This window comes from Astatotilapia calliptera, chromosome 17 (genome assembly GCF_964374335.1).
Source record: "Astatotilapia calliptera chromosome 17, fAstCal68.1, whole genome shotgun sequence".
NCBI lineage: Eukaryota > Metazoa > Chordata > Actinopteri > Cichliformes > Cichlidae > Astatotilapia > Astatotilapia calliptera.
The window spans coordinates 2,829,152-2,841,921 of record NC_137438.1 but is presented as its reverse complement, the minus strand read 5'-3'; the positions used below and the strand labels follow the sequence as shown (position 1 = coordinate 2,841,921).

The 12,770-nt window shown below is 40.3% G+C and overlaps 1 protein-coding gene across 12 annotated transcripts in view; it reads right to left on the bottom strand.

Moving 5' to 3' along the window:
- dennd5b (DENN/MADD domain containing 5B) overlaps window positions 1-12,770 on the bottom strand; it is a 125,051-nt gene that overhangs the window by 33,101 nt on the left and 79,180 nt on the right. For all 12 annotated transcript variants that reach the window (XR_013902806.1, XM_080291779.1, XM_080291780.1 and 9 more), the window contains 3 exons: window positions 8,998-9,185; window positions 3,952-4,527; window positions 2,818-3,049 (listed from right to left, as the gene is read on the bottom strand). Coding sequence is in view for 11 of the 12 variants with exons in the window: in XM_080291779.1 (XP_080147905.1) it covers window positions 2,818-3,049; window positions 3,952-4,527; window positions 8,998-9,185 (996 nt within the window). In the remaining variant the exon portion in view is untranslated. The remainder of the gene's footprint in view (window positions 1-2,817; window positions 3,050-3,951; window positions 4,528-8,997; window positions 9,186-12,770) is intronic.

Here is a 12,770-nt window from a genome sequence, read left to right as displayed (position 1 = left end):
GCATTTTGTATAAGTTCATACTCAAGTTTAAAACAAACACTAAAGCTATTCTGTTACACCTGTATGCAAAAAATACACTGCACCCAAAATATTTCATAGTTCAGCAACACTGATCAATCTAATAAACTTAAACCTGCTCCATCCTCCCTATTCTGGTATTTTAAAGAGTTAGCAACCTAACTAATAGGGTTCTAAAACTCCCAGCAAAAATAAAAAAATAAATAAAAAATAAGGAACCACCCCCCACCCCATGATGCTTAATCGACGTAATCAACTTTAATTTGATGCAGTGTGAAAAAAAAATGCACAGAAATAAATTATTTTCCAAGAATAATTAAATAGATTCAACATCTTTCTTCTGCAGAATTGCAGACTGCACAGATGGTACCTTCCCAAAGGAAAACGTACTATAGCTTACTAGGGTATATTTTACATCAAATTAAAACTTTGGATGTAAGATTCAGATAATTATTTATTAAAAGCTCGACATTTTAAATGAGAATAAGAAAGAAAAGTATGTCTTTGTGCCCCCTTTTCCCTGTTCATGCCCTATCGGCCCCCCTGGCTAAACTTTGCTAGATCCACCCCTGCACAGTTACCAGCCGTCAGCTGTAGAAAAAGATCCTGGTGTAGAAAGTAATAATAAATACATTAACAACAGCTGATCAAGCTTAAACGTGCTGCTGTTGTTCAGCCGCTGGTTTCCTCTTTCTGGTGCAAAGTGGGCCAAAAACAAACAAGAGAGACAGAGTCGCGACAGAAAAGCCGATCAGCTGATCATTGATCAGTTTCATGATTAAAGTAGCAACAGGAGAGGGAGGGAGAGAGAGGCAGTCGCTCCATATATCGGTTGTTAAGCTTAACGTGGGAATGCTTTACAAACAGAGATGAACTTACACACTTGCTTTACTTCTGTCTGAGATAACTTCCTCAGAGATGAAATGCTCAACCAGACCGCCGACAGGTCTCACACGCCACAGCCGCTCTATCACGTGACGCATACTGCTCCGACGTGCTACGGTTATGAGCCGAGTTACGCCATGTCGCAAGTTTTGTGAGGTGCTTTTTTGATATTTAATGGATCGATTACATTTTTTATTTCCCTCCGATATCCGATCCAGTAATTTAGGTCAGTATCGGACCGATACCGATAAGTAATATCGGATCGGCCCATCTCTAATGGAAACAGGAAGAAAATGTTGCGCTTTGCCAAACTATGCTGTGGTTGCGGTTCTGTCATGGTGCAGGGCTGCATTTCAGCCAGTGTGAAGATGATCTGATCTAAACAAATGGAATTATGAAAGTGACAAAGTACAGTCAAATTTTTATCCACCACACAATCTGGACAGTGTTTAACCCTTTAAGACCTGCCATAGAACCAAGTCTGCCAGAGCTTATATTATATTTTTACCTGCTGTGGAGCCATTTTTGGGAGCATTTGAAGTTGCTATACATCAATACAACCATTATAGCCCAAATTTTAATAATATGTCTGCATTAGGTGCATAGAAATTACATAAATTGCAAAAGTGCAATAAACTACAAAAAAATTTAAATTTGTTTTTGTTTTTTTAACATATATTTCTACTTAGAGAAATTTAAGAGGTTTATCCCTCAAAACTGTAAATACAAAAAAGTTGCAAAAATAGTTTCCCACCACAGGAAATTTATTTTAAGTGTCTTCATAGTTTTATTTTTGAAATACACCAATTTTTATATACTGCAGGAAAAACGAAAATAAATATTATAATGCAAATTTGCAAAAAAAACCCAAAACAGCATATGCATCAAAATAAACTATTTCCAGCAGTGCAATATGAGTCCTCAGCATCCCAGAAACGACACAGAAAGTCATAAAGTCAAACATAACTTTTAAAAACAGCAGTATAGGCTCACAAGGCCCTGATGGTAAAAAACTACATTTCCGCAAAATGACGTCACTTCCGGTTTCGGGCAGGTCATGGCGGACATGCGATAGTTCGCGCTGATGGACGTAGGAAGTGTTACAAACAGCTGATCGGATCGGCGAAGCGTGTTTCCGGAATATTATGTTTTTGTTGCTGCAAGCGCTTTTTATGCAGTTTTTATATGTGGAAGGAAACCGTGACCGAGGACAAGCTGATGGCATCAGATGTAAGTACAACTCCGCTGGTTTCATATGCAAAAAAAATTATTGCGCTAGCTTACACGGTTGCAGTGCTATCGGGATTTAAAAATAGTTACGCAAAACGGAGCGTGCCCGCTCTGACCGGCTTTAAAGGGTTAACAGACAACAACTTCATTTTTCAGCATGACAACAATCACAGACCTCAGCATTACTGAAGCAGTATGGGATTATGTTGACAGAGAAGTAACAACAGGCACACAACATCCAAAGAAGAGCTGTAGCATGTCCTTCAAGGAGTCTAGATGACTATTCCTGAAGAATATTCAAAGAAATTCCAAAACAAGCTGTGATGAAGAATAAAGATTGGCTTTCAAACTTGATAAGAGCTGTACAAACATCTTCCATCTATGTTTGTACATGGTTTACATGGTAACTGCAACTTTGCATCAATCACTGAGCTAATTCCCATTTCATAAGCAAAATATAAAGAAATGTATCAACATTTTTGCATAATCTCTGAGCAAACACTACTTACATATAACAACTCTTCCACTGAAAGCAGGCACTGAAAAGACTTATTTTACTTCAGTGAGAAAGTTAATTAGCCTGGAATATTTTCATTTTCACAACACATGCTTCTCAAACCAACAATCTGAACCATGTTCACACAGAAATATATCTCTCACACACACGTCCCCATCTGAGCTTACCAGACTCTTTGAGGATGGAGCACCTCTGGTAGCAGGACGACCGGAGACTGGGAGCACGGATATTATAGAGGCGTGCCTTGTCAATACGAGTGTCAAAGACATGGAGCATAGGCTCCTTCTCCTCCCACTGAGACATGATCTTGTTGTCGATGAAGGTGGCAAACATCTGTGTCTCGATGAAGTGAGACAGAAAGGGAAGGTAGGGCTCTGGCTGGTCTGACAGGAATGAAGCCTGTTCACAAGAGCATATGTATTTTCAGTACTGTGCAGTTCAATGTCATTTATATAGCATCTTTAGTAACTTTAGATTTTAAGGTAAAGACAGCACAATATTATAGAAAAACCTCAACTATAAAACAATCCCCTACGGCAAGCACAGGGAGAAAGAGCCCACTTTCAGACAACAATTTGTTTGTAATAAACAAAGCTAGCCTTAAACCACAAATGCCAGGAAAATGTAAATATAGAATTTTAACAGAAAGGAAAACAACACAATGAAATAAATAAGTCTAATCAGCACTAAACATTGACTGAAAATATGCAGACTGATTCTTCAGTTTAAAATACTGTCCATTCTTACATAAAATACTTTAATAGGAAACAGTAACAGGAACTAACAGGTTTCAGAAATAAACAGAACAAAGAAAATAGAGTCCAAAGAGACTACGCTATCATTTCTTCCAATTATGGATGATCTCCAGCTAATTCATGATAAATCCTCTGGCTTTTCTTATGATCCACTGTCCTTCCCTTAGATATGCCCTTCTTTCCATTTGTTCTTTTGCTTTTTAAATCACTACCAAGTGAGATGAACTACAACTTATTTGGAAACTGTTTCCTCCTGTTTATGTCATTTTAGGGAGGTAAGCTGCTGTTTTTTTTAGTTATTTCTTGGTTATATTGTGGTTTGTTTGTTATTTTGGCCTCATGTTCTTTTGATATCATTTTGTACTTCTGTCCAATAATAACTAAAACATCTTGGGACTTGGAAAAAAAGGAACTGGTAAGAAGAAAAATGCCTCTTTTACAAATACCATGAAAACGTTGAGTACAACACTTGTTTTCCAATAAGGTACGACCTTTTTACAAACATATTTCTGACTGAGGCACAACGGGAAAGAAAACATTGATCACCTTGTCAAAGTTGTGCATCTGCTCCCTGTTGGTGAGCCAGGACTCCAGATCAGGAGCGCTCTGGATAACAAACGATTCATAGTCTGCAAACATGGTAGTGAAGCGGCTGGCGAACACCTCCCTCAGCTGAACGTTCAGTTTGGCGTTCCTTAGCTCCTCTTCTTCACCTCCTGTTTGGTTTCCTCCGTCGGTGGGCTGACCTTTGACTCCAGCCCTCAGGGCTTCCACACGTGCCACAGTCACCCCAGTGCGTTTAGTCAGTGCCTGCAGTCTCTCCAGCGTAGCATTTCCCTGCAGCAGCTCCAGCACCACTAACTCCTCTCCTGCCAGATTCCCATTCCGTCCATCGTCCTCTAGCTGTCGAAGGGTGGCGGATTTGCGTTCCCTTCCTGGGGTGGACGAGGTGCTGCCAGGACTGGAGCGGGTCCGGGGCGGGGCGCCAGTGTTGGCAGAGAAGCCAAAGCTTAATAACACCTCAGTGAGCTCCTGGATGAATTCGGTCTTGTTTGGGAACTGAGGGAAGTCCTCTGGAAGCTCGATGGAGTGGTTGTCAATATCCACAAAACACAGGTTGGCCTGTGAGAGGAAAACACGTTTTTATTAGGCTCTGAAATAAACTCTAATGGTGCAAGTTTCAGTTCTGTGATGTGCATTTCTGTTGGCACAACAAGTGAATTCAAATGTGTTCACCGCAGACATTGGATCGATGTGTCTTCTGTGCACTGCAGACAGGAGAAACAGCTGGTGGAGGCAGGATTAGTAAAGACAGATCGTTTTTAGGAGGTGGAGGTATGATGGGGGTTGGGATATGGAGTGTCGAGAATATAGGCCAATGGAATAACAGCATATATTCAGACACCAATCCAAATGTGATAGGATGGAATTTGCATCACGCCTCATGGGGGATTAAAGCAAAACCTCTAGAAACACTAAACATGTAGAAATGAGCTTCTACATATCACAGAATACAGACTGCTAAAGGACCTCTCAATTTAAAACGTTTTACAAGGACTATAAAAATGTTGCCAAACAGACCGACGTACACCACAGCTGGGGGAATTTCTTAGTTGTTAATTGATTGAATGTCCAAGTGCAATTCCTGTTTGCTGACTTCTAAATGTAGTAAATCTCACTGAGCAAAGTAAAAGAAGGTTTGGGTGAGAATATTGAATGAGTGTAAAAACAGACATCGAAATTAGGTGAGATGTACGTGGAGTTCTGTGAGATAGCAGTAAGGCACGTGAGCCCATGAGACTGTAAGCATACAGACACAACCAAAAACCAACTTGTTGAATTAAGTTTACAGAAACGTTCGTTTGGCTCTGGCCTCTCATAGCTATACTTGCAGGCAGAGAAAGGCACAGTGTAACAGAGCCAAACATCTCTCATGCTCACGTTTTTAATAAACAGGGTTAGAAAAAGACAAACTCTGGCTACACTTTCCTCCCTCTCATCATCTACTCTTTGTGTGGCTTTTCATTTCTAGGTCACATCCACTTCAAAGGCAAACACAGGGACAAACTGTTCATGCAGGGGCTCCTGTGAGGGGATAAGGAGGAGGTGAGGAGAGTTAGAAGGGAGCTGTGGGTGATGCACAGAGGCATCCTGCACTGAATTGGATAATTAACACCCATATGTAAAGTCCCAGATTAACGACCCAGGGTGATGATGGGGGTGTGAGCAAAGCCAGAGGCCTGAAAGAATCGATTTTCTGCTTTGTTAGAGCCTTATCGTGCCCTAACACATAAACACACACACACACAGTAACTGTAACCCACCCAGCACTGGACTATACAATGGTTAAAATCCAGGACACATTCACCTCCTCACTGTCTGACTGAGGCTGAAAAGTGACAAAGCAATAAAAGACTACTCCTGTCTGGCTCTGCCTTGAGGTGAATTTAACGATAACAAGGAAACTGACTGTTTTTCATTTAATTATTTCATATCAGTTTATTTATATATCTATAGCACTTCGCTCTCGCTCTGCAGGCTTACTTGTTGTTCCTAGAGTATTTAACAGTAGAATGGGAGGCAGAGCCTTCAGTTTTCAGGCCCCTCTTCTGTGGAACCAGCTTCCAGTTTGGATTCAGGAGACAGACACTATCTCTACTTTCAAGATCAGGCTTCAAACTTTCCTCTTTGGTAAAGCATATAGTTAGGGCTGGACCAGGTGACCCTGAATCCTCCCTTAGTTATACTGTAATAGATGTAGACTGCCGGGGGATTCCCATGATGCATTGGGTTTTTCCTTTCCAGTCACCTTCCTCACTCACTATGTATTAACAGACCTCTCTGCATTGAATCATACCTGTTATTAACCTCTGTCTCTCTTCCACAGCATGTCTTTATCCTGTCTTCCTTCTCTCGCCCCAACCAATCACAGCAGATGGCCCCGCCCCTCCCTGAGCCTGGTTCTGCTGGAGGTTTCTTCCTGTTAAAAGGGAGTTTTTCCTTCCCACTGTCGCCAAAGTGCTTGCTCATAGGGGGTCATATGATTGTTGGGTTTTTCTCTGTACCTATGAAGCGCCTTGAGGCGACTTTTGTTGTGATTTGATGCTATATAAATAAAATTGAATTGAAATGAATTGAATATAGTGCAGGGGATGATACAGTTAAAAAAAACATCACCTCATCCAATAAAGAAGAACAGCATTGTAGCATTATAAAGCATTAAAACTGCATGTTAGGCTTTTATAAACTAAAACTACAATAAATACAAAGATAAAGATAGCAGATCCAGAACAAAGACAACATAAAGACTGTATTTCATCCAGCTGAGCTGGCTGCTGTGTCCTTATAGAGACTTGATCAAACGGAACCATTATTAATAAAGTTTGATTCAGTTTTTTTCAGGTTTAATAAGTAAAATGTGTGCCATGCTCATTTAAATGTGCAAGTGTGTTTGTTTTGTTTGTTGTGTTGTTTTGTGTTAAAGGAGGTTACCTACACACCTGAACAGAAACTAGAAGATGTGAAATTATAAATTAAGTTCTATGTTATTACAATTTCCTGTTACAAGCTTTTCAGTTTGGGTGCTCCGAAAAGGAACATTTTTATAAAAATACAGATGACATCCTGATCTGGTGTAAATGCAAAAATCCTAGGTGACATCTTTCTGGAGTTTTGTGTTCACAAGAGTTTCAGAAAACCTGACCTCTGACCTCTTAGGTGGGACATAACAAAGTACTTCGTTACTGTATTTATGTAGAATTTTCAGGTATCTGTATTTTTCTTCTGACAACTTTTACTCCCTACATTTTAAACATGCCTGTTACTCTAGGTTTATTTAAAGAGAATAATGTTTTTTTAACCCTTTAAGACCTACTATAGAACCAAATCCGCCAGAGCTTACTTTATATTTTTACATGCTGTAGTGCCATTTTTGGGAGCATTTCAAGTTGCGATACATCAATACAACTGTTATAGCCCATATTTTAATAATATGTATGCATTAAGTCCATAGTAATTACATTAATTGCAAAAAAGTGCAATAAAGTACAAAAAAATTGAAAATCGTTTTTGTTTTTTTTTTACATATATTTCTACTTTGAGAAATTTAAGAGGTTTATCCCTCAAAACTTTAAATACAAAAAAGTTGCAAAAAATAGTTTACAACAACAGGAAATTTATTTTGAGTGTCTTCATAGTTTTATTTTGGAGATACAGCAATTTTTATACACTGCAGGAAAAACAAAAAACAATCCTATGATGCAAATTTGCAAAGAAAACAGCAGGTGCATCAAATAAACTATTTCCAGCAGTGCAATTCGAGTTCTAAGCATCCCAGCAACTATTCAGAAAAGCATAAAGTCAAACATGACTTATAAAAACACCAGTATAGGCTTTTAAGGCCTATAAGTAAAAAAAACCTACATTTTCCGCAAAATGATGTCACTTCCGGTTTTGGGCAGGAAATGGCGGACATGCGATCGTTCGCGTTGACGTCTTTTTCAATGTAGGAAGTGTTACGAACAGCTGATCAGATCAGCAAAACCTGTTTCTGGAATATTATGTTTTTGTTCCTGCAAGAGCTTTTTATGCAGTTTTTGCAAAGCTTTATGTGGAAGGAAACCGTGACCGAGGACAAGCTGATGGCATAAGATGTAAGTACAACTCCTCCGGTTTCATATGCAAAAAAAATCATTGCGCTAGCTTACACGGTTCAGGTTCTACAGGGATTTAAAAATAGTTACGCAAAACGGAGCATGCTGCTCTGACCGGCTTTAAAGGGTTAAGGGGCATCCAATGTCTGCACAAACATCAACAAACACAGAGAAAGAGTGAGAGACAACTTCAGTCAGAAATAAAGATGAGAAAGACAGGACAGGAGAGGAAGAAGAGAGGTTGGATTTAAAGGTAAGGACGGCTCAGTAACTGACAAATTTAAGACATTTTGTCTTATAGCTTGTGAAACATCTGCTTACATCTTGTTGAAATCAGTTTTTTAAATCCACACAGAGCAGCAGACCAGCTAATCACAGACTGTACACAAAGGAAATCTACTGAAACTCACATTAGAAATGACTGTGAGCTGTGACTCTTTTCCCTGTGCTGAGCCACAGCACATGCTGTATCTCACGTTGACCCCTGACAGTACTCATGTGTGAAGTCATCCTCTTGATTCAGTAATTTGATATTTACCGGAGTATCTGCGCTTCTACTTAAATACAGAACGTCTGTACTTTTTCACCTCTGCCTGACCCAGAGTCAGATTTAAACTAGTCCCAAATTTCTAGGAGATGCACCTGTGACATAACTATGAAAATCCTTCATTCTCGAGTTACGGCGTTCACAAACTTGGCTGCCTTCTGACCATTGTTGATGCAGTTTCATGAATCCACAGCTTGATCAAGCCCAGTGACAGAAGCACCATACACCTACAGCACTCAAAGGATCTGCGGCCAGCATCCTGTGCCAGACCATAGACACCAACACTGGTACCCTGCCTGGTAGGACTCCTGGTCGATAGTAATTAATATTATACAGCTGGTTTTAATGTTGTGGCTGGTCTGTGCATTAACGCTACCCAGGCTGATGTTGTACCTCCTGAGGAAGCTCAAGTTTGGAGCGGTCAGTGCCCTCTTTGGACTGCAGGCCCATCAGGTAGGGAACAGGTGCATCTAGGAAATGAAGGAGGGAGGCTGGCAGGATGGGAACATAGACGTGCTGCCACTGGAAGGGAAATAGGAGGGTGGTGATGCCCTCTGCCACTGTCATCAACCGCTGGTAGTCTGAGAAACACAGAGAAAGAAGTGTGATGTGAGACAAGAGCATTACAGCAACACGTAGTTTCATGTCAGTTGTAAAATTGCACTCTGATGATCCTAAATTCACGCTAAGCTCCAGCAAACACCACACAAGCACTGCTACAGTGTCTTGCAGGCTGAGTTCAGCAGCAGTTCAATCAGATTTCATCATTATGGCCTGAGTGAAAAGTCCACTTGGAGGAAACATAACTAAGGTTTCATGAATTCATCATCCTCTCCTCTCCTATGGTCCACTCCCCCTGGCTCAGCCAGCATCTCCCGATCTGTATGTGCACCTTCACTGAAGGTTTCCAAAGTCTTAACCACAGTCTGCGTGTCGGAGATACAGCTGGTTCACTTATTGGAAAACGTCCGTTTCTAGAAGCAGAATGTATTTACAATTGTGTTTAAATGTCTATATAAACACACACACACACACACACACTTGGAAACAATTATAAGCACAGCTGCTCTAGGTAAGTGTGTAAAATACATGTTAGAATAAATGTCACACACTCAAACAAAAAGTGAGGCAATAGGTCTTTTTCTTTTGTGTTGGGAGAATTAGTGATGTCTAAAGAACCAATACGTGTGATTCCTCTCAAAGGCAAATTTTGGAATCTGCAATAGTACTTGATGTTTTTTTTACTAAGGTAAATACCACAGGCAGCAAACCAAGGGTGCAATTGTTCTGAAACTAAAGGGGGCAGCATATACACGTATTCTAGTCTATTCTTAAATAAAGAAGAAGAAGAACGGCAGCTAGGAGCACAGGAGGGAGGCAGAGCCTTCAGTTTCCAGGCCCCTCTTCTGTGGAACCAGCTTCTGCAATTCTGCAATGGCAACTGATGTTAAAGACTCATGACCAATTATCACAAAGGCTTGATTAGGTTTACAAGGAAATTACTTTTTCAAACAGCATCAAGTGGGTCAGGATCGCCTTTTTTCAGTCATTATTTAAAAAGTGCATTTTGTATTTACTTAAGCTTTGTTTAAGATTCAAATTTGTTTGATGATCTAAAACATAAAGTTGTGACAAATATGCCAAAAGAAGTAATCAGGAAGAGGGCAAACACTTTTCCCATCGTCATTAAGAACCTCCACAGGCAGAGTTGCTAGAAGTTACTAAAGCTGCTACCACAGCAGACACTTGTGTATGTTAAAGCTCTCGTGGTATTCAAAGCCCCTCGTACACATCATGGTACTGGGCACTATTGGCATACGGGGCCATATGGTACGGAGTAAAATGTGGGGCTAAGTTGGCGCAGTGCTGAGGTTTGGGCCTACTTTTTAAACTGCATTATAACACATATATGAAGATTACCTTTCATGCAAATCTAAAATAACTGCACTTAATCAAAGCACGATTTACAGGTTGGCTGTAGCTCAGGAAGTTGAGCTACTACTAATCAGAAGACTGGTGGTTTGATCCCCGTCTGCTCCAGTCTGCAGACGGGGATTGCCTTTGGCAATATTAACCCCAAGTTGCTCTCCGATCCATCCGAGGCGAGTGTTACATTTAGGGGTGAATGAGGCATAAGGACGCATTCTCAAAGTGAAAATCTGAGTAATTAATAAATGTTTTTGTGGGAAAGAGACAAGCCAGGTTTTGAAGCTCCTACCTGTAGGCGTGTGAGCATATTTTTCATATGTCTGTACATGTTCAAAGTTTCTCCTTTGTGTGGGGAACACAGCAAGCAAATCTCACAGAAACACTCCTGTTTCTTAATGTTGCAGCATGTCTCATCCTATTTGCTCTCTTTAGCTTTAAAATAACAAGTTCAGCTGTTCTACTTTAGTCATCAACACTTGCTGTTCTAATCTGACTTAAGTGGTGAGGTGCAGTATCTCATAAATTCCCTCCTCTTCCCTTTACTCACACTGACAGACTTTAAACTTGCTAACTCGAGGCACCTTCAGATATATTTTGGAAAGCCCCAGCAGTGACAGGGCTCAGGGTTGCTGTTGTTGTTATAGAACTGAAAAACAAGACGAAACAGGTCAAGTCATTGTGAAACTGTAACGGTGCATTAGGGCCTGATAAAGACCAGCAGCTCAGTCTCACAAGGCAAGAAGTGAGCAAGTCTGTGGTAAACAGCTGTTACTGTCAGGAAGCAAGTTGTCATCCCATGACAAGTCAAACACGCTGATTAATCACACTGTGTGAAAACGCTGGCCGACTGCTCTGGATAAACGCATACGATGCACCTTAAACAGCAAACAGACTAACAGTTCTTGTGAAGGTCAGGACAGGAAATGACATTTGCATCAGTGCAGTGTTAGTGCACACAGGCACCTGGCTCTGTCTGATGCTTTTTAAGCAGTTCAAGCAATTTCTGTATATAGAGAATAACTGCAGACAGATTCTTAAGGTGTATCTACAAAACACCTGTGAATCTCCTGCAGTGGTCCCATCAACATCCAGTGAGGTCAGTGGTTCCATCTTTGGCCTGTGATTGATCCACCGACCTTCTGCTGCTGGAAGTTTTTTAGCATCTACACATTTTTTTCTTTCTTTGAGTGGTTGCCAAAGTCAGAGACTCTGAGTAGGAATGTGAACATTATTAAACACTTTCACTGCATGTGACGAATAAAGAATCTTGACTAATCCTTCCGTTCTCTAACTGCATGTCTTTGGACTGTGAGAGGAAGCTGGAGCACGTGGAGACACACAACCTTCACACAGTAAGACCCCTGATAGTGGAATTGAACTCAGGATCTTCTTGCTGTGAGCCGACAGTGCTAACCGCCATGCCACAGTGCTTAATAATAACGGCTAGCTTATTATTAACACAATCAATAACGACACGGCAGGACAGCAGCTCATTAACGTGTAGCACTGTTCCATGTTTCCCTGCCTACAGCGCCATTACATATGAAGTTGGTATATTTCTGTACGCACATAATTACTCAACTTTTTTTGATCACTCGTGTTTGTGTAATCTGTGCAGAATGTAAAAAGACGAGGAATATGCTCATTTTTAATCAGTTTGTATTATTGAGTATTATTGTGGATTTTCAAAGAAAGTAATTGCAGAAACCGGCCTAATTCATGATTTCAAATCCTTGATTTTAAACTTGTGGCAGAAACAAAAGTACCTATAAGCATATTAAACTTAAGCTAACATTAAATGTAGCAGTTCAACTGCAGCTTAAACACACAGTCTTTCTGGAATTTGCACTCGTGAATTTGTATTCTGTAAGAAAGTTTGTTGACCTAAATTGACTTTGACGGTAACCTCAGAACATGCTGAAACAAGGAAATCACGTTGACATATGCACAGTCATAGTGTCTTCATGACTGCACAGATGAAAAGGTTTTTATTTGCCTTTAATTTGAAGCAAAAGCTTCAGTGCTTGTTAAAGTCTGACATCATTAACTCAGTCGGTTAAGCACACCGTCTTTGCAGCTATTAATGTTTTATCATATATGTCATTTGACACTTTAATATAATTTTTTTTGTAATGCAAACATTTTAAATGCAAACCTCACGTTCTCGCAGCAAATCTCCTTTGCAGAATAAATGTGACTCGGAAGGGCCACAAGAATCATCTTTACTAACAAGCTCA